Genomic DNA, 23,354 nt, shown 5'->3' on the forward strand with positions numbered 1-23,354 from the left:
AGACAGTCGTTTAAATGGAATCTATGTCTCTATGTTATGTGATGATTTGAAAAACCAGTCCGCCATTATTTCCAAACAAGATTTCTAAAATAGCATAAGAACACAATACAAAGAATTGCTAGTCATGGTTCTGCAAAAATGTTTGTATACGCCTTATAACGGATGCATCTGCATGGATGTGTTTGTGTGCAGGTGTATGTGTGGGTGTGTTTGAGTAGGCTCCATTAAAGTATGAATAAAAGCCTGCTCATTTCTTGACAACAAACGACAGTCACTTCACATCTACTCCAGCTATTGGCTAGGCAACACTGAATTTATAGATTACTTAGGGAGGTTTTCAGTATCCTTCCATTATACTGTCTTTGATTATTTGGACGTTGCGGATTCACTTTAAAGTTTTAATTTAACGATCTAAAGTACTTATCGAAAAAAATGACCACTTATTTTGCACGTCTAAAAAATATAATGAAAGGCAAACGTGACTCAGCCAACTCTGGACCACCTCAAGATGTTACTGTGGAGACAGGGGAGGGCGATTATGGGAAACAGGACAAGAAAAAAATGTCTTTTTTCAACCCACTGGACCCGTTGCCAAAGTATGAATTTTATGCCAAGGACACATGGACAGGACGTGTGAAAAATACCAGGCCATCTTTAGATGTTTTGCGCAAACCAGTAAGTAAAGCCTTTGTTTAACGAAAAAAGAACAAGAAACTCTTCTGCACACTCCTAAAACCGACATCACAAAAACTTTAAAATGCCAACACAACAGAATACTGAACTCTTAAAGCCTGATAGCAGCATTGAATCAATGTGAACAATTATTGATGTGTTAATGTTAATGGAATTGAATTAAAATAACATTTGCACTTGTTGAAATTTCATAAAACCATTATTGTAATAGTATTGAATGTGTTTGCTTTAGTTGGGCCTTGACTCTTGAATTTGTCAATTCCTCCATCCTTCTATTCTCTTCCAATGCTTGTGAATTTGGTTAATGAAAGCTCATGTAAAGCATGAAGAAAGTACTGTTTCACAAGAAACAATCATAGATGTTTTTTAGCATGTTTTAAATGATAAAACATGGGAGGTTTTATTTTGCACCCGTAAAATTAATATCCAATATATTTTTTGTAAACACAGCAAAGTGACGAAGATCTCCCCCCTCCACCGGAAGATGATGGCAGACCCAAAGTCAAACTTGTTCGCTTTGGATGGGTTCTGGGAGTTATGGTAAGATATGTACAGACAGTTAGCAACAGGAAAGAAAACAAAATGATCCATCCTGTTGATTGAACAAATAGAAAGCAAATGACTAAAAAGACTACTGTAATCTTTGTGTGAGAAGTTTGTGTTGTGAGTTTTAGAATACATATCAACAATGTCTTGTACTAAGCAAGATCCTCAAGTCTTCAGTTAATAGCAATTTTTATAAAGCTCTGCTGACCACCATTTTTTACCAAAGGCACAACTGCTGTACTCTGGTTTCATAAAGACCATTCTAATTGACCAACTACCTGTGAAACTGGTAACCAAAACCATTTATTCTTAATCTATAGATCCTTTTTTATTTGCCCTAAATCATTTTAGCAGGAACATCTGAAAAAATATATATGCACAACTCGAATAGAAGAGAAAGCCTCTGAAAAGTGTGTCTCAAATAAAACACATCACTGTAATAAGGGGTTAACTTGTGATTTGTTATTGGATACAATGATGATGGCTGACGTTGTTGATGTAGGGATGGATGAGATATATGATACATTTAATTTACAGTAAAGAAAAAAGGTGCACTTTTAATAAAAGTGGACTGTTTTCCATAAAATGTAAACAAGATAAAAAATCTGTTATTTCTCACTGAGATCTTTCGTACACATCTGAAAGTGAAAGTGGGGCCTGTACTAAGTGAATATCGTAATGGTGTTTGTGTTTAAATATCTTGTAAGATCCTGCACAGCAACAAGATTCACTTCAGAAAACTTTGTGTCAAATTGAGTTAATGATTCTTTTTTTTATTGTATCGGTATGCAGGCCAGATCTGGGCCTGGGACCCTGTCAGTACTGGGCCAGAAACTAACATGTTGTGGTCCACAAGTGAGCCAGAAGAACTAGGCTACCTGGGTCCTGCCATTGCTGTGGCATATACCACATTTAATGCTTGAATATGAATAAAATTATATTATTTGGAAGTCAAGCCTTTCTTCACAAGCAGCTCATTATGACTTGAAGGGATAGTTCACCCAAAATGAAAATTCTGTCAGCATATACTCAGGTTGTTTCAAACCTTTATGATAGTCTTTTTTTGCTGAACACAAATTAAGATATTTAAAGGTTTTCAATAATCAAACAGACCTCATCTCTCATTAACTGCCATAGTAGGGAAAATAAATACTATTCACTCCGAACGGGGGATGAGATTTGTTTTGTTACTGATCTTCTTCAAAATATCTTCCTTTGTTTTCAGCAGAACAAGGGTACTCTTGTACAAGGGGCCCTAAGAAAAATCAAGACCTAAGGCTTCCCACATTAATAAACTAACATTTTTGGTTTGAATTGCACAACAGTAATATTGAGTATGTCATTAGTGAGACATAAATAACCTTGATTTATTTTACTTTGAACCGCAAAACAGCACACAAAATTGTTTACAGGAATAAACTGGATAAATAAATTGGATTTTAATATTTGATATGCGCACGTAACACTTTGATAATTTAGAATGTAATAGAGTTTGTGACTTCAATAATAATTTAAACTTAACCGCATGAACACAAATCAGGTAAATATTATAGAAATCAATTTGATTAAAGAACCCTCAATATTTCAGTGCTTGCTTTCTAGACTAAGGTGAACTCACATTCCACTTTTAAAAAATCTACTTTTTATAACATATTCAAGTGTTTCAAATATATTTTTTTCCCCCTAAAAAACATAAAATAGATGCTGTGATCTAACTTACTAAAGACTGACTTAAACTAGACAATTACAACAATTTCATATAATTTCAAGCAAATACTGGGCAAATGTAAACAGATTCATGGCTGGATGGTATTTGAACTGATCATACAAGCATCCTGTCTGTTTCCAGGGAAACCAGAGTTCAAGTCATTGGTCTCAAATAATTTTTTGTCTGTCCCGACTCATTTGTCAATGAAACATATACCATGCAGTTTGCTTTAAACACTATATGGAGCCAGCATCACATTATAATTTTCACAGATGCATCTAAAAACAGCTCAATTGTATTCACAATATCAGACAGCAGTATTTGTAAGCCGCTTTAAAAATCACATTTTAACATTTTGCTGTGTCACTTTATTTCATTGCAGCCTAAACTTTTCTCCAGCATTACTTACTTTATTTGAAGGACTCCACATAAACTTAGAATGTTGTTCCTTAAATATTAGTCAAAACGTGGTAACCCACCCCCTAGTTTTAAACGTTGATTGGTTTATCAACCGAGACCGACCTGTCTGTTATTAGGTGCATCCGGTGCATCGCACGCAGGCCGATTGGCGTCAAAAGCAATCATCAAATGATTTAACCGCTTGTGGCCACTAAGGGGCCCCAAGCTTACGGGCCCTATGCATTAGTGTGGTTTGAGTAGTGGTTAACACTGCTACTGCGCGTACACATGGGTGTAAATCCCGGGGGGGACGGAGGGGACATGTCCCCCTCTATCCGAGGGTTGTCCCCCCCTCGATCAATTAAATTCGCTATTGTCATAAATGTATTTATGTTTATCTAATCTAATTGTGTAATTAGTAGAAAATACAAAAGCAAAAATTGCGTTTTAAATTTAGAAACTGTTGAGTTCCCCCTGCCTCTCACAATGGTTTGGCCCAATGCCTGCTATCCACGTTAATCTCACCTGCGCATTGCGCAACACATTCAAGTCAGGTATGCGGCTCAGTTCATCACTGGTTGTTGAACTCCAGTAAGAAGGATATTTTATTGACTTTAAATGAAGTGATTCTCTTTAAAGTACTTCATGCTGATTCATTAATAAATTAGTTGTCTAAAAAAATGCTGATTACCGATGTATTTTTCCATGAATCTGCTATGTTAGCGATTAATACGTTACTTAGCTAGTTAACGTTAGCTTGTTACATAGGACTTCACACACTGCAACTAACACGCCGAAGCCGTTTCGCATTCATTGTTATATTTTAAGCGACCTGGCATGATATGAACATTAACCACAACACTTAGCCACCGATCCCGCCATTCAGGTCCCGTGTCACACACAGTCGCGAACATACCGGTTACAGTTTTGTGATGTTGGCACTATATCTAGCGTCCACAAAAGGTGCACAGCTTTCATTCAGTGGGAGAGGATCGTTTTCACAGCATCTATTTGCTATATGGGGAGTCTGCAGACCTGGAGCATGCAGTTTTGCGCCCGGCAGTTTTACGCCCCTGCTGTTCCTTATTTCTTCAGTAGGGGGAGTATGCAGTTTTACCCCCCTGCTGTATAATTAATACAAGTTCAGTGAGATTTATTTTTCTAAAACTTTTTGAAATAACAAGACATTACAACTGGATGATCATTTAATGTTTTTTTAATTATTTCCAAGTATTATTACAAACGAGATCAATGATATCACAACATAAGCCTAATTAGCCAGCCAACAACTAAGAAAACAAGATACAAGAGTATTAATTGTATTGTCTTTGAGTTTAAATTACACTCACCAATATATATATATATATATATATGTTAAGATGTTTAAATTAATTCATAACAATATCAATTCATCGTCAAAAAACGATGCATGTTGGACCATTTCTTAGTAAGAAAAACGATTATTTACCATACCTCTAACTCGCGATTGACGACGAAGTTATCTGTTAGGTCTGTTCTGGTGGTTCATAATGAACAGCGAACCCCTAGTGGAGAAATAAGGAACCACAGGGTCCTAAAACTGCATGCTCCAAGTCTGCAGACTCCCCCTCCTCTCTATTTGTGCAGTATGTGCGCGGCGGATAAGCTAAACATTCAGTTTACTGAATCTCGGGCGATTCATCAACGAGTACAACACAGAATTTAAGTTTGTTTGGCTACACGAACATGAATAAGTTTGTTAGCGGAGATTGGGCACTACAGGGGAAAATAACAACCACTCAATAATGTCGATGTACGGTTACTTTGTCAAACAATGTTGCAGTGTAAATCAGGATAACATTTTAAAACTGTTTAAAAAAGTGACTCAATGTCAACATGTAGTATCATGGGTAGTTTCTGTCTTCACAACAAAGACAAAAAATATATATAAATGGAAAAACCTTTATTGTTCACAGTTCAGTTCAGTTATAATATGACTGCAGGCCTGCTTGATAAACCTATAAACCTAATGCATATTGTCGCTTAGTGTCGTAGTAAGTACAGTTTTGACTGTATTATTTGTGTCCCCTCCAAAAATTGCTCTTGAGAAATTTTATATGTATTGCCCCACCCCTACTGTTAAATGAGATTTACGCCCATGCGCGTACACTATGCACAAGTTCCAGTTGAAACACTACTACTATTACTCTACAGTTTAAAATAACCTGAAAACATTCAATCTTGTACAACTTGAAATATTGGCAGCGCTATAAACGTGAACGCTGCATTTTTCTCTCTCTCAGAAGTGTAATCGAGACAGAACAATTTTCATCAATGAGATGGTGTGGCTGTTTGCATTAAGATTTTGATCTTTAACGATTAATAGTGCACTTACTAAAATCCTGAGACAATCCCTAACTCCCCTATAGTGTTTGTACCATTAAACCAGGGTCAGTCATCTCATTGAAGCCTTAATAAAAACTAAAGTTCAAATAAATGTTTAATTGTCCGTCTCACAGTAAAATGAAAATGTTAAATGCTGCAAATCCCTTTAAATATCAATAATCTATATTAAGAACAAAAAGAATACACAGAAAGTATTAAGCATGTGTAAGGGGTGTAAGAGCCCCCAAAATGCCCCATTGACTTAACATGAGGAGGAATCATGCCTATATAAAGCATCATAACTGTCATAACTGTCCAGAGCGAAATAATTTCGCAATTAACCACTTAGAGACAAGGGGATGGGGGAACTTCATTAAGTTACGAAGCCACGCCCATAGCAACCAAACAGGTTAGCCTAGCAAGCATTTAGCAATACCTATATCTTTGCATCAGAACATCGTTGAGACATGGGGGTTGGTTTGTTTCACTCATAGCCTAGAGTATCACCAATTGGAACATGCTAAGGCACGCCCCTAACAACCAACCAGGTAAGCCTAGCAACCGTTTAACATGACCTCTATCTCTGCATCCAAACATCATAGAGACATGGCGGTTGGTTAGATTCATTCTTGGCTACTAGTGTCATCACCCTAGAGCCCTGTTACGAGGTTTGCCATGAAAAACCCCTTACGTTTTCTTCAGAAAATGTACATTTCTAGTAATTATTAAAATCTTCACTCATTTTGGTGTCCGTAAGGATCGGCGGCGCCCCTAGCATTTGCCTACTCCACCTATGCTCAGGGCCGGCCCTGTTCAGTCAGCCGTCGTAGTGTTTGAAAACGAGGGGGAGGGGTGGAGTGCCTCTAGATTTCACTGACTGAACCTTTAAAAGATCTGTTGTTGTGTTTCAGATTCGCTGTATGTTGAACATCTGGGGAGTCATAATGTTTATACGACTTCCATGGATCACATCACAAGCTGGAATCAGTAAGTTAATCATCATCCATTTCTCTGTTTGGAACATTTTCTTTCAAACAAACCTCTTTAAAATGACATAATTTTCTTGCAGTTCTCACCTACGTCATTATCTCAATGTCTGTTGTCGTCACAACTATAACGGCAACGTCAGTGTCTGCGATCTCCACCAATGGAAAGGTGTACTCTGGTTAGTAACTCTTGTGGTCATTAACTGCACTGGAAAACATTTATTGTCAGTATTGTTGTAAAAAAAATATCAAAATATCACCCTGAAAGGGGTAGTTCATAAACTGCTTTTTAAAATAATTTTATGAAAGAAAAATGATATATAGAATAATAATAGAGAAATATATGTATAACTTGACAGGATATATAAAACATATAAAACATTACATAATGTAGATGTTCAAAGAGTCTATCTTTCAAGGCAACATCATTTAACATCACATTACTTCCTGAGTTAACATCTATTTTGAAGAGCTCAAAAAACTTCAGGTACATCTTTGTTTTTACCCATCAAAGCGCAGGTGTACGTAATTATAAAACTCAACAAAATTTATAATGACAAGTTAAAATCAAGAGTCAACAGCCCAACTAAAGGAGACAGTGATCACCTTATAGTAATGCTAAATATGCTTTATCCCTATGTGATCATGTATTCATTAGCTAAATATGACTCAAATATTTATGTACTATCTATTTGTGGCATACGAAAACTGCTATTGTTTTAGTATTTTGAAATATATGTAATGTAGCATATATGAACAAGTATTTGATATATCGTCGGTGTTGGGTGGAATCCATTATTTTTCAGGAAATAAAAAAACTGCATATTTTTTTAATTATTATACATTGTATCGTTATAGTTGGTATTTTACCTTATATTTCTATCATATACTATTTTGTACCAGCATTAACAAAACATTTCCCCAAAACCATGTTTAATCGGAGAACAAGGTTTATGACTTGGGAGCAGGGAGATAAGAAATTACGCTGTCATTGTTCAGAATGGTACGGACACAACGTCGCTGCTGCCAGCAGTGTTCATTAAAGTCTGCGGTCGCGTTGAGCCTTTTGAGAAGAGACGACGAGGCTTTGAGAGCTAATAAAAGCTAATGATCGTGGTTACATACATCTTCCTAAACTGTATTTTAAATGTTAGAGCTATGAGTGATGCAATATCAAAATAAAATGATAAACTGACTAGGCTGTGTAATAGTCGGAAATTAGCCTAATCTGCTCGCAAATTTACCTTCAAAGCTCAGGGGCTTCCTTCTGCACCGAAGCATTACAGCTATCGATTTTTAACAAAACAGGCCTACTCAAATGTATCTAACCTAACTATTTTCACTCGTTATTGTCAAAAAAAGTGACAGAGTTATCCGACTTTCAATCAGGAGACGTAATGCCGAGAGGCTCCCACGGAGTGAAGAAGAGGTGGAGTTACGAGACTTCTCAGACAGTTAAAGTATCTATCCAATGGAGTAAAGAGATTTGCTCTCAAGCTATTTTCAACACTTTAGATTGGTTAATAATTTGTAAAAATAACAGACCCTCATGGGGACTGACCAATAGCATCCTTTTGTGAAAAATATGAAATTGACAAAATTTGGACATATCACTGAAAAAAGTGATTCTTGAGGGTTAGTAAATATTACCCATGCAAATCATTTAAATTTTAGTTGCATATACTAGGTAGCAAAGTAAACTATATGCAAACTTCTTGAATTTACTACTATAAAATTGAGGCAAAGATTTCCACTCAATTAGATTGAGTAAATTTTATTCTATGTTTTTAAGTAAAGATTACCTAAATATATCAAATATGAGTCATGACACACTAAAATAAATTAGATAAAGTCTACCTTTTTCTCCATATGAATAATTATAAAAATTGAGTAATATTAGTTTATATAACCAACAATGATGAATGATAAATGATAAATATTGAATAATTAAACAATAAATATGACTTATTCAGAGAACCTTGAATTTACCTAAAAATGGTCAGAAACAGGAGATCACATCAATTGCTTTTATTTATCAAATAACGAACGTCTACAAAACCCCTTTGTGACAATGAACACAATATTAATTTGATGTCACCGTTATTGTGATCAGTGTTCACTTTAGTTATAGCATTGCAGTTTACATGATTAAGTTTGATGATTATTACCATTATTAAGTTGTGTATGATTAATGTTGATCACTAAGTGTAATCTGAACACACAAATTTCTATATGGCACATGTCATGGTAACTTTTCTTTTTGTCATTTCATTATACAATCTTTCTCAAACATATAAACTCTTTAAATAACACTTAATTATAAAAAAAGCATTAACTTATATTATGTTTCATATTTTACTAATTCAATTAACTCAATTAACTTTTGTTAGTAACACAGAAGAGTGGCATGTGAAACACAGCTTTGATTGATAAAAGAGCAGTGAACTAGTTGCCTGCAAGAGTCTAGAGCTCAACTAAAGTGAACACTGATCACAATAATGGTGACATCAAACTAATCCTGTGGTCATTGTAACAAAGAGGTTTTGTAAATAAAGAATAAAGAATAAGATCCATTAGGTTCAAGTGCTGGTAATCATTGCCGAGATAGCAAGCAAACATTGAATCAATGTTAAAAAATAGTTGATTAGTCAATGTTAATTGCATTGAATCAATGTCACTTTTGCACCCGTAATTAATGTTGCAAAAACGTTGAACTTTCAACAAATTTTAATTGTTGTGATCAGTGTTTGTTTAGTTGAGCTCTTGACACTTCAGTGTTAATGTTAGGTTTTCTTAGATGTCCATGTGAGTCAAAATGCATCTGTTGTGGTAAAGCGAATTACTATCCAGGGGGGTCAGAAAAGTATAGTTATTTCATCATTTTGCAGTTCTCAAATTTTTAAATATGTGAATGCAGAGTCATGTTACACATGGAAGAGAGTAGAGGTATGGACAAATAAAAGAATAAAAGATTTTCACTCAACTATTACATTTCTGAATCAGTTAGACATGAAGAATCGGTGTATAAATCTCAACAATGGTGACAATGAACAAAATAAAAAGCTGCAATGCATGCTGGGTTACATCATAGAACAAAACTCATTCTTGACTCCCAGCATGTATTGATCTGCTTCTCTGAATTAGTATCATGATTGTCACCATTGTTGAAGTAACAACGAGTTTCAACTTTTGTTAGTATGTCAAAAATGTATTCTATTCATTTTATCACAGTACCTTTACATTTGGAGATCAGCTTCAAAAGTATTCATCTCTATTGCAGCTTGACCCATATCCCAAAATAATTGACTTGAAATCAAGAAGAAAATTTAAATGGTACTGTAAGCATTTGAAGAAGAGATTTTGCTCACTTGAGGTCAGGGATCAAGAGCTCAACTAAAGCAAACACTAATCACAATAATGGTGATGTGAAATATTCATAAATATAATTTGATAAAAACTAATTTAATTGTTCTTAATTGTTAGTAACTTTTTCCAAAGTGGAAGTATTTTTTTGTTACAAGCTTTGTAATCTTTTGTCTATTGTGATTATGTGATTAATATGTTGTGTATTAATGTATAAAGTAAATTTGTCACAAAAAGTTGCTGTAAAAAGTAAACATTTAAATAAGTTGTCATTTAATAATTTTTGCATCTCATATGTTTCTATATTTATCCAGGTGGCACCTACTTTATGATTTCTCGAAGTCTGGGTCCTGAGCTGGGGGCACCTATTGGTCTGCTCTTTTCATTTGCCAATGCTCTTGCCTGTTCACTCAATACAGTGGGATTTGCAGAGACTGTCAGAGATGTTCTCAAAGTGAGACATTCACAAAAACATACAGTTAACGAATGTTCTGATTTGGTTCTATTTATTCTTACATATTTGCAAACTCAAGAGAGCTGCTCAAATAAAAAATAAAAAATTAAAAAGGGGGGAAATGGTTTGAGAGGGAGACAGGAATCTGGTTGAATGACTTGTTGCTGGTGTGTTCATTTATTATAAAAGTATACAATTACACAGAAAGTTATACAACATAAAACTCACAGCAACAGGAAAAAAATACATTTTAGAACTGCTATAATGTTAACTACCCAGTCAACACAGTGATGTCACAGTGATCTCACAGGGATGTCACCATGAGTTTACAGAATACTCACAATGAGGTCGAAATAAAACCTCACAGCAAACTCACTGTGTGCTCAAACTGTGATCTTAGAGGTTTAAATGTGACTGGTTTGTCATTTGAAGTCACCATTATGTTGATGATTGTTTGCTTTAGTTGGTCTCTTGACTCTACAGCGTTTGACTTCTCTTCCTCTGGTTGCTGCAATTGTGTGTTTGCTGTATAGTGCACATTTGCAATAATGGGTAATGTTAAATGAAACTTTGTTGATTGTATAATCATGGGTAAAAGTTAATGAGGAATCTCGCCGTTTGTGTGAACTTAGAGAGTGAGATGCTGTGGTTTTGAGATGATCAGCTATTTCAAAGGTCTTTTAAATGCATTATGAACACATATCTTGCAACAAATGATTTACACACAAATACATCAAGAATCAGCATATTAAACAGAACAGTGGTGACAATCAGCAGAATTAAAACTTCACGCTGCAATGCATGCTGGGTAACTATAGTTCAAAACTCTTTCATGACTCCCAGCATGCATTGCAGCATAAACCTTCTCAGTCTTGATGAGTTTGAGTCTTAATTATAAACTGTTGCAATGTTTACTTGTGTTATTCATTTAGAAGATCTTTATAAAATATGGTTGTCTCAAATCAGCAGAATCTCACTCTCTACTTTTACACATTTGGCAGGACAACACAGTTCTCATTAACATTTAACCATGATTATACTATCATCCAAGACTCCTTTAGCTTCACTCAATATAACAAACATGCACTATAAGATAAATACATAGTTACGACAGCCAGAGAAAGAGAATTTAAACACTGTAGAGTCAAGAGCTCAACTAAAGCAAACACTAATCAACATAATGGTGACTTTAAATGACAAACCAGTCACACCTAAACCTCTAAAATCAAAATACAAGAGTAAGATCACAGTTTGAGCACACAGTGAGTTTGCTGTGAGATTACATGTTGAGTATCGTGAGTATTCTGTAAACTCATGGTGACATCACTGTGATATTGCCGTGACATCATTGTGTTGACTGCGTACTATTTTTAGACACTTACTAGAATGGCATGTCATTTTTAACCACATATTCTCTCAGTCTTGTTATACTTTATCTCTCCCACAAAAAATATATATTTTTTCTCTCAGGACAACAATGCTGAGATGGTGGACCCTATCAATGATGTGCGAATTGTTGGGGCAATTACTGTTGTTATTCTCCTCTTCATCACACTTGCTGGCATGAGTTGGGAGGCTAAGGTATTCCATATCCTGTGTTACTGTATCTTCCTGTCAACACTGCGCCTTTAATTTCCCAAAAATCTCCCTTTTATTGCTAATTTATGTGATGTTTTCCTCTTTGTTTTTGTCGGACCTCAGGCACAGATTTTATTCTTCATTGCAATCCTTAGCTAATTATTTTGTCGGGACAGTTATTCCTCCAAACAAAGAAAAGCAGGCTGTGGGATTCTTTGGCTACAAATGTGAGTATGCTGAAACAAACATATTTTCCTAAATAATGCCGCATTTAACCATGCTGGAAACAAATCTGTCAGTGCCAAAGACCAGTTTGCTCACCAGATAAAGCAGTTGGCTCCTCAGTCAATCATTTGATGTCACAGTGATGTCACCATAAGTCGTCAAAATACTCATGATGTGATCATAATGTAACCGTACAGCAAACTTACCGTGTGCTCAAAACTGTGTGCTTAGAGGTTTAGATGTGACTGGTTTGTTACTTGAAGTTACCACTTTTTTTTTGTTCAGATTGCTTTTAACATTGGGTATTGTTCAACTCAGCATGTCTTGAGGAATCAAACAAGACTACTCTCATGATTTTAGAGCAAACTTTTCTAATGTCATAGCCCAAAATAGCGTTTTTTACATCTCTGGACCACTAGGTGGTGCTGTGCCAAAACTGTCATCTCAGGTCTATATACCAAATTTCGTGTTAAACTGTAGAAAAACCAGAGAAACACAACAACAACAACCTTAAACTGACCCAGTAAACAAAATTTTGTTATAAGAACGTTCCTTGGAGGTTTTACACATTTTATAATAGTCAAAATGTCTGTTTTTTATGGTTTAAGATCGTTCCCAGCTGACAAAAGTCACCATCATGGAGATAAGTGTTTCCTTGAGTTGCGATCTTGACCCTTGACAATTGCCCTTGTACATAATGTAATTGATATGGATATGGATATGATAATCTAAACAATGGCGTTGGGTGGTGGTCATTGAGATTACTATCATTTTTACATTTGAATAAAAATATTGTGCTGCTGATCCTGAAAGAACATTATAACATCTGGGTATTTGATTGCATTTTGCTGTCCACAAAGATTTGTGATAAAAAAAATAAACAATAGCAAACTGCTTGATTTAGACACACAGACATGAAGAATCAGTCTATGAATCTCAACAATGGTGACGATCAGCAAAAGAAAACTTCATGTTGCAATGCATGCTGGGTAACATCATGTTGGGTTTTTGTTTGACTAAAAAAGATAACCAAACTAAATTGGCTTCACTTTGCTTTCATGATGTAATTATACAGTATGTACTGTATGCACTGAGATGATTTTTACTTAATCATCTCATAATTGCATTTGATTTGCTGACATGATTTGCAGCTTAGATCAATCTTATGCAAAAAATTTCATCACAAAATTTCATTACAAATTATAAATATAAAACAACAAAACACATACTGTAATGTCCTCATATTTTCAGTGTGTTAGATATATCCATCATGTGTGCTGTAATAATTAATATTAAAAATTCTATATTCTAATAATATTAATAATTAATAGTTAAAAATTCCCCTAGCAGCTTATAAATGGGTGCATTGTTATTACAGAAAAAGTGTATGTTCAAGCAAAACTTTCGCCCGATCATAAGATTGTTGTCTAGAATAAAAGGTCATGCATACCACATCATTTTGGAATGGTTACCCCTTAGTTTTTAAATGCCTAAAGTATATTTTTAAGTTTTTAAATGCCTATAAAGTATATTCTAAAGTTTGCATATTGTTCCCCTTTACCTATATGTACTATAGAGGTACATTAATATTACAATAAGTTACACTGTAAATTCTGTTTAATTATGCTGTATATTGAGGGTCGTAATCTAAAGCGTTATCGTATATTTTTTTTACAATTTTTGTTATCATTCAGTGAATGGACAATGACTTTTTGTTACAGCTTTCACCAAAAAAGTCATCTTAATCTTATCTCTATCTTTTATCTTACTATCTATTGACAATTGTTTATTGACAGCCATAACATTTGTAACAGCCAAAATGACGACACTTTTGATTTTCCAGCTGAGATATTCGTTGAGAATCTGCTGCCTTCATTTCGAGGAAAAGATGGTTCTTTCTTCAGGATGTTTTCCATTTTCTTCCCAGCTGCCACAGGAATTCTGTCTGGGGTCAACATCTGTGGGGATCTCAAGGTATTTTTATTTATTTAAAGTATTATAGTAACAGGAAAATAAATACATATACAGTGAGGAAACACTGTCAAAAATTGTTCCGTGTCGTTGTAGATTTTATGAAATTAATTGGAGAGTAATATTTATGGAAAAGTGCTATTTTATGTGTTTTAGAATAAAAGGGAAGACTTGATACTGTTTATTGTTCAGTTGTCTTTAAGATTCAGAAGATATTCTGTTTGTGCTTCTGTTTCGTGGTTACCATCTTTCTGAAGAGTGGTGCTTGTGCTTAGGTTGTGGGAGAGCTCACATCATGAATTTAATAGTGAACAGTAATGTTGATAATGTCAGTACTGAGTCAACTTTCAGGGACAAAATTGTAGACCTGCACAAACCTTGCATAGGCTACAGACAGAATCTTGACGAGGAGACAATTGTTGATGTGGTTATTTTGAAATAGAAGAAATGCTAAATAGCTATCAATTGCCCTTGGTCTGGAGTTCACTGCGAGATTTCCCCAATGAGGTAAAGATGATAATGAGAAAGGTTGAAGATCAGTCCAGAATTACACGGAAGCTTGTTCATGATTTCAAGACAGTTGGGACCACAGTTAGTAAGCAAACCATTCCCAGTCAACACGATGATGTCACCATAAGCTTACAAAATACTCACGATGAGGTCAAAATGTAATCTCACAGCAAACTCACTGTGTATTCATTATATAGTGCACTTTTGTTATGTTGAGTAATGTAAAAGGAGTCTTTGATGATAGTATAATCATTGGTGAATGTAGATAAGAGCAGTGTTCGGCTGATAATGTGCTCATAAACAAGGCACAAATAGATCAAGACTCAGTGTATGAACCTCAACAATGGTAAGAATAAACATAGAAGCTTCATGCTGCAATGCATGCTTGGGGTCATTAATGAGTTTTTAACTTTTATGTTACCCAGCATGCATTGCAGCGTAAATGTTTTCATTCTGCTGATTGTCACCATTGTTGAGTTCTGTATGCTGATTCTTGGTTTATTTGTGTGTAAACCATTTTTTGGCAATGTATGTGTGCATAATCATTAAAAAGACCATTGAATATTTGATTGTCTCAAAACTGTCAGGTTCGGTCAGAAGATGATGAAAAAATAATGTTTATTTAAGCTTAAACACAATACAGACAGGTGATAGTTGTAGCAAGAGAAGCAGGCGGGGTTTCAGCTGATGTCGGTTGACTGCAAGGCCGACTGGGGTAAGCCCCAGTGTACGGCAGCATCAACCAAGTCGGAGAAGCGAAGAACCCGTCTGGAGTGGAGAGGTGGAGACCCACCGGAGGAGTCCACTGTATCTGTGGCCAAGCCCACGGAAACACGCGACCTGGATGAGCTGGGGTGACGAAGACTCCCGGAACCTGGACAGCGCTGGAGGGAGAGTCCTTTGGTGGAGAGCGGTCGGTTGCTAGCAGGGTTGAGGAGAGAATGAAACACAGGTTTAACTCGGGACAAAATTAACCGCCTTGGAGAACCGATACACCACGGTGAGAACCATGGTGTTGCCGCCAGACGGCGGAAGCCCAGTGACAAAGTCTAAAGCAATGTGTGACCATGGGCGGGAGAGAATGGGAAGTGGTTGAAGCCGACCAGCAGCAGGACAATTACTGGACTTGGACTGGGTGCAAGTCAGGCAGGCCAACACAAACTGTCTGACATCGGTGACCCATGACGGCCACCAAAAACGTTGACGAATGGAAGCCTTCGTTCTCCGAATTCCTGGATTGCAGACCAGCTTGGATGAGTGGCCCCACTGAAGGACTTCAAATCACAGCGCACCCGGAACGAACAACCGACCCACCGGTCAACCTCGACAATAAATTGGCGTTCAGGATCTGGAATAGATAACACAGGAGCAAAGATAAACCGGGACTTTAATTCATCAAAGGCAGCCTGAGCACTCTGATTCCACCTGAATGATAGTTTAGTGGAAGTTAACGCTGTAAGGGGTGCAGCGACCTGACCAAAATTCCTGATGAAGCGCCGATGAAAGTTGGCGAACCCCAGGAAGCGCTGCAGATCCTTAAGGGAGTCGGGTATCGGCCACGTGGCGACCGTCTCAATCTTGGCGGAATCGGCTTGAATACCTGCAGTAGATATATGATATGTCCAAGGAACGTCACTGACTCTGCATGGAGCTCGCACTTCTCCGCTTTGACGGACAGTCGATTCTCTAATAGTCGCTGAAGAACCCGTCTAACTTACCGGGTGTGTACCTGGAGAGAGGGGAAAAAAATCAAGATATCATCCAGGTACACAAAGACAAATTGATCGATCATGTCACCCAGAACGTTATTGACCAAGCCCTGGACCAATGCCCAGGAGCATTGGTGAGTCCGAAAGGAAGCACCAGATATTCGTAGTGTCCCGTGGGTGTATTAAAGCCCGTCTTCCATTCATCTCCCTCTCGGATGTGAACCAAATGGTAAGTGTTGCATAGGTCTAATTTAGTAAAGACCTTGGCTCCCTGAAATAACTCAAAGGCAGAAGACATGAGAGGTAAGGGGTACCTATTCTTGACCATGGTGTCATTCAAACCTCGGTAATCAATGCAGGGTCGCAGAGAGCCATCCTTCTCGATGAAAAAGAAACCTGCGCCAGCAGGAGAGGAGGAGTGACGGTTGAGTCCAGACTGCAGAGAATCGCGAATGTACTGGTCCATGGCCTCCCTCTCAGGGCCGGACAGGGAAAATACACGTCCCCTGGGAGGAGTAGTGCCGGGAAGGAGGTCAATGACGCAGTCGTAGGGGCGATGAGGCGGGAGAGAGGTCGTCTGAGACTTGCTGAAGACCGTCCCGAGGTCATGGTACTCCGATGGAAGGAGATGAGGAGATGAGCACCACCCAGCGACCAGCCAGACACCGGAGTAGAGAGGGGAACGGACTGAATCTGCCACCTCCGAGCCGTGGCGGCGTCGATAAAGTTACCTTCGGCCCCTTAATCCAGTAAGGCCAGACCAGAATGTGTGGCCCCCTGGAACTCAAGCTTAAAAGTCAGTCGGGTGTGAGAATTCTACCCACCAGTACCCCCCGATCTACTTGGTGGGCGTTGGCTTTTACCGGACACTTGGTGGCAAAATGACCTGACTTCCCACAGTAGAGGCAGAGACCTAGAGACAGCCGTTGTTGTTTCTCCGCAGTCGTGAGGCGGAGCCTTCCTACTTGCATGGGTTCGGTGTCCAAGGAGTTAGAAGCCATAGGACCTGCCATCAATAGCCGCTTCCTACAGGTCTCCAAGCGATTTTCCATCCGTAGAACCAAGGAGATAAGGTCCTACAGATTCTCCGGGATATCCATCACTGCCAGCTCACCCGCGATGTTGTCGTTGAGACCTTCAGGAACCGGGCTCTAAGAGCAGAGGCGTTCCATGTGCAAGCAGCACTGAGAATCTTGAACTGGATAGCATAGTCCGTGATGCATGCGCGATCCTGCTTGAGGCGAGACAGTTTGGTGGCCGCTTAGTCACCACGAACCGAACGGTCGAACAGCCTCTCCATCTCCTTCCGAAATTCCTCAAAAGACAAGCAGCACGGGGACTGGGCATTCCATACCGACATTCCCCATTCCCGAGCTTGACCGGCCCGGAGAGTGTGGACGAAGCTCACCTTAGAAACTTCCGAAGCATAGCGTTGAGGTTGGAGATTGAAAACTAGTGCGCATTGGGATAGAAATGCCCGACAGGAGTTAGGATACCCTTGGTAGACCGGAGGCTTGTTGACTTGTGGGTCGGGTTCGTGGCAGGGACCTGCTTGGAGTTGTGCCGTCTGAGCAGCCGTCTCCACCTGCACCGCCTGTAGAAAGGTCGCCAGCTGGGATATCTGAGAGATAATAGCCTGAACATCTTGTTCTGTGGAGTAAATCTGGGTAACTTGTCCTAGTAGAACTCCCTGCTGGGACACAGCAACTCGGAGAGATTCCGCACCCGCTGATTCTGATTGGTGCTATCGTTCTGTCAGGTTTGGTCAGAAGAAGAGGAATCAATTGCGGTACAATAATGTTTATTTAAGCTTAAACACAAAACAGACAGGTGATAGTTGTAGCAAGAGAAGCAGGCGGGGTTTCAGCTGATGTCGATTGACTGCAAGGCCAACTGGGGTAAGCCCCAGTGTACGGCAGCGTTAACCAAGTCGGAGAAGCGAAGAACCCGTCTGCAGTGGAGATGTGGAGACCCACCGGAGGAGTCCACTGGATCTGTGGGCAAGCCCACGGAGACACGCAACCCGGATGAGCTGGGGTGAAACCCGGAACCTGGACAGCGCAGGAGGGAGAGGCCTTGGGTGGAAGTCAGGTTCCTGGTAGGCGGCTCTTCCTCATAGGACTGGTCGAGTGTGGTGAAGGTCTGTCCGGTGAGACGGTCAAAAGTATGACAAAATAGGGAACAAAAAGTAGTATATAGAGTCTGAACTGAGGACTAAAAAATGTCCTATGGAGAAAAAAGGAATCCCAGGATACAGTCAACAGGACAATCACCCAGTCAACAAGTCTACAAAAAGCAAGGCAGCTTTAAACAGCAATAATTCAAACGACAAGACAAGACTAGACTAGACTAGACTAGACTAGACTAGACTAGACTAGACTGGAGAATACGAGACGGTACTGTGACCTTAGTCAACGATAGCACAAGGGACAATGAGAAGTGATGGTGGTTATAAGGGGGTAAGTGAGATAGAAACCATGTGAAGGTCGTGAAGTAAATGATGGGGTAATGGGAGCGGCAAGTGAAAACAATTAGACGCAGACAGCGAACACGTGGCGCCATGACACAAACCCCATGTGTTCGAACACTCATACACACAACAAAACAAACAAGGTGGAGACTAACCCAGGAACCCAACAAAAACAGCAGAATCTCACTCTATACTATCACACAAACAGACAGTTTTCAAATCAACATTCACCCATGATTCAAATTTCATCAAAGACTCCTTTGGTATAACTTGATATAACAAATGTATTCTATGAAGTGAACACTACAGCAGCCAGGGGAAGAAATGACAAACACTGTCGAGTCAAGAGCTCAACTGAAGCAAACACTCATCAACATAATGGTGACTTCTAATGACAAACCAGTCACATATAAACCTCTAAGATCATTGTACAAGAGTAAGACTACAGTTTGAGCACACAGTGAGGTTACATTTTGACCTCATCGTGAGTTTTCTGAAAGCTCATGGTGACATCACTGTGAGATCACTTTGTGACAACATCATCATGTTGACTGGGTTGGTAACACGCTTTGCCACAATGGATTGAAATCCTGAAGCACCCACAAGGTCCTCCTTCCCAAGAAGGCCCGCCTTGCTCATCTGAAGTTTGACAATGAACATCAAGATGATTCGGAAAAGGCTTGGGGAAAGTGCTATGAGACCAAAATGACTCCTGTTTTTGGAGGGAGAAAAATGTTGACTATGACCCCAAGAACACTATCCCTACAGAGAAGCAGAGCGTTGGAAACATTATGCTTTAGGGTCTTTATCTCTGCTATGGGCAGATGATGACTTCATCGTAGGAGCTGAAGGACAGGCCAGTGTACTGTAAAACTCCAATTTGCTGAGCGACAGCCAAGAAGCCTTAAAGATTTACAGAAGAGTTGACTATTCTGACACATGTGAAAACCTGGGCCCGGTTTTTCAAAAGGTTTAATCCGGATAAAATTGATCCGGATTAAGTAATCCTTTTTTTGCGATCCGTGATCACGTTATCCAGTTTACTTTTGGAGCCAGTTTTTTAAAGCAACATCGGATTGGATCAATCTGATCCGGATAGGAACTTTTCAGGATCACCTGAAAACACACACATTTAAAAAAACTAAAAACAAGAAAAACCCCACCCCATCCTCTTCCAGCAGTCCGCTCATCTGAACACAAACAATTGAGCAATTGAGCGTTTAAATGGAGTTCTGAGAGTGGAACCACAGAAAGCAAGCATGCAACATAACTGTATTGTCCTGCACAACATCGCTACTAAGCGCAATGTCCCTCTCTCTGCTGACAATGATGCACCTGAGCCCCTTGGAGACCCTAACCAACCTCCTGCATTCTACCAGAACGAGCAAACAGGACGTGCAACAAGGGACGCAATAGTTAGACACTATTTCTGATTTGGATTTGTTTTGGATTTCAAAAATCAGTGATTGCCATTCTTTGCATTTTTTTGGTTATTCTGTAATCATTGCATGCATCACTAATACATATTCTAAAAACAAAAATATTTTCGATTGTGATGAATATATATATCAATTAGTGACAGAATAAAATTTATTGTTTTTGGTCAATTTTGACAGCTGTTTGGAGGATTATTTTATGAGGCCAAACTCTTTCTACTTTGCTGTAGGCCTATACTGAAAGGCTGAATACATTAAAGCCCAGTGCCGGCCCGAGCCTCTTGGGGGCCCTAAGCAGAATTTGATTTGGGGGCCCTTTCCCAGCACGCGGAGTCACCTGTGCTTGAAGATTATTGACACAAATGTCACGCTATAATTTTACATTATAAATGAATAAAAATACTAAATACAATACTTAATTAAAAGACTTTACTCTTCAACTTCTAAATACAAACTGTCACAAAACAAGAAATAAATAATTTTAAATTAAATGTGCAATCTTTTAAATACATTTACATTTAGGCATTTGGCAGACGCTTTTATCCACAGCAACTTATATTGCTTAATCCTATAAATTTTACATAGTTGCAATCCCCTGGGATCGAACCCACGACCTTTCGTTGTTAACGCAATGCTCTTACCACTGAGCTACAGGAAAGCTGGGGCATCCATTTAACTTAGAAGATTAAGTTCCCCTTCGGCTGTTTTCTCCAACTTAAACTGATGTCTATTATCAATACGTGAAATAAACCTAGATAAATGTATATTAATAATGTGTGAAATTTTACTGTTGTTGGCGGGGATTTAACGTTAGCTCTGGTGAGGGCTTATGTAAGATCACGAGTCGTGGCTAGCAGCTACCTCAAGTGACGTGAGCACAATTTTCACTAATCATGCAAACATACCTTTATCTTGCTCTTTTTTCTCCTCCTCTGTCCTTTTCTTCTTTCTCTTTTCGGCACCAGAGGATACATCCTTTTTTGTGACATGGCTTGTCATTTATTAATTACAGTGACACGCACTTGCGCGCCGGCGCGAATTGTCAATGCACGCGAAATGTGTAAAAGCGCAATTGCGAATGACTCAACCGCTGGCAGTCACAGCAGCAGTTGTCGGCAAATCAGAATTTTCTTATCTTGAATTATTCATTTCATTTATTCATTCATATTCATTAATTTATTTATTCATTAATTCATTTATATAACTTGTTTTAAGTTATTTAATTGTAAAAAAAAAACGATTGGGGGGCCCCCTGGTGGCCAGAGGGCCCCAAGCAGCCGCTTAGTTCGCTTATGCCTCGGGCCGGCCCTGTTAAAGCCTACCTAATCACTGTAGCCTGAAGGATGAACAAATAATATTAAAAACTTATGAATAAATAGGATAACTTGTAAGATACTGCATGATCCAAATATAGTATTATTTGATACATTTTTAAAGTTTTCATTACATTTTGGTCATGAAATCCATGTTGAATCCACCCTTCTGATGGGATCAATTTAATCCAGATTTTTTGGATCAAAGTGATCCAAATCCTACAAAAAAGTTTTGAAAAACCCAAACTAAAGGTTTGATCCGGATCAAAACCAAGATTGGATTTTGTGATCTAATCCGATTATGTAATCCGTTTTTTCTTTTGAAAAACCCATTTTCAAGATTTGATCCAACCCGTTATCCAAAATCCTAGTGGATTACTTTTGAAAAACCGGGCCCAGTTTCTGAAATTGTAATATCAACTACCTATATAGCCCTGCGATGGGTTGGCACTGGTATCCTGCCTTGATGCCCGATGACTCCTGAGATAGGCGCAGGCTCCCCGTGACCCGAGGTAGTTCGGATAAGCGGTAGAAAATGGATGGATGGAACTACCTATATAGTAGGGGTGTAAATCGGACAGTTCATCGCGATTCAATTCAATATCAATTTTTCCTACCATCGATGGAATATTTGCTGATAAATCTGAAATATTGCCGATGCGATCCGATTCGATTTATTTAATGCATATTTTGACATTACTAGGCTAGTTTAGACAAGCAGTAACATATTTTTAAAACCCACAAGCAGTCAAAAATAGTGCAAATGATGACTGAGGTAGTTGTTGGGAAAAATAAAATAAAACAATAAGAAAACTATAAAAATACAAACAATGAAGCTTTTAAATTTAAACGTTTGATCTGTCACACAACTTCAGATCATTTAAACAAATGCTGCAGCAGTGGTCTCTATTTTGAGATTTTTCTTTCAAAAAATCAACTGATCAACGTGTTCAGGAGTGAGAACACTGCCTTCTGCATTGACAATATCACCTGCAGTGCTAACACACTCTCATATGGTACACTGGTACCAGGAAATCTAGTAGGTGTTTTCAATTGGTGATTTTATTATTATGAATCACTGATTACGATCAGTGTTTGTTATTACTTGGTGACATGATATTACATATTAGTTTCATGTTGTATTCATCATATTCTCAGAAATGAATTAGACATGTATAATCAGTGTATGAAACTCAACAATGGTGACAATAAACAAAAAACCTGTCACGCTGTAATGCATGCTGGGTAACATCATAGTACAAACCTCATTTATGATTCCCAGCATGCATTGCAGTTGATCTGTCTATCTGAATTTGTTTGATTATTGTCACCATTGTTGAGGTTTGTATGATGAGTGTTAACTCCAAGTATGTCAGTTAAACATTATTTTGACACAATCCTTGCACATTTATGAACTGAAACATTTGCATCAGTAAGATAAGGCTGAAACTGTTTTTTATTTTCAACAGCCTCTATATATTATTAAAAACTGACACCTATTATGAAATAGGTTCCAAATTGTTCTTTTTAAAGATCTCTTTTTATTCGACACGGATGTGTTAATTTTGAAACACATACATGCACTGACTTAACAGAAGGCAAGAGTCAAAAGCCCAATTAAAGCAAACA

At 38.1% G+C, this 23,354-nt stretch overlaps 1 protein-coding gene across 1 annotated transcript in view; it reads left to right on the forward strand.

The window, feature by feature from the left end:
- Positions 1-442: 442 nt before the first annotated feature.
- slc12a10.3 (solute carrier family 12 member 10, tandem duplicate 3) overlaps positions 443-23,354 on the forward strand; it is a 53,343-nt gene continuing 30,431 nt past the window's right edge. The window contains exons 1-8 of the mRNA XM_056742968.1: positions 443-675; positions 1,144-1,233; positions 6,622-6,697; positions 6,780-6,875; positions 10,374-10,513; positions 11,984-12,108; positions 12,221-12,318; positions 14,160-14,290. Coding sequence (XP_056598946.1) covers positions 466-675; positions 1,144-1,233; positions 6,622-6,697; positions 6,780-6,875; positions 10,374-10,513; positions 11,984-12,108; positions 12,221-12,318; positions 14,160-14,290 — 966 coding nt within the window. The 5' untranslated portion in view covers positions 443-465. The remainder of the gene's footprint in view (positions 676-1,143; positions 1,234-6,621; positions 6,698-6,779; positions 6,876-10,373; positions 10,514-11,983; positions 12,109-12,220; positions 12,319-14,159; positions 14,291-23,354) is intronic.

This window comes from Triplophysa dalaica, chromosome 1 (assembly GCF_015846415.1).
Source record: "Triplophysa dalaica isolate WHDGS20190420 chromosome 1, ASM1584641v1, whole genome shotgun sequence".
NCBI classification, from domain to species: Eukaryota; Metazoa; Chordata; class Actinopteri; order Cypriniformes; family Nemacheilidae; genus Triplophysa; species Triplophysa dalaica.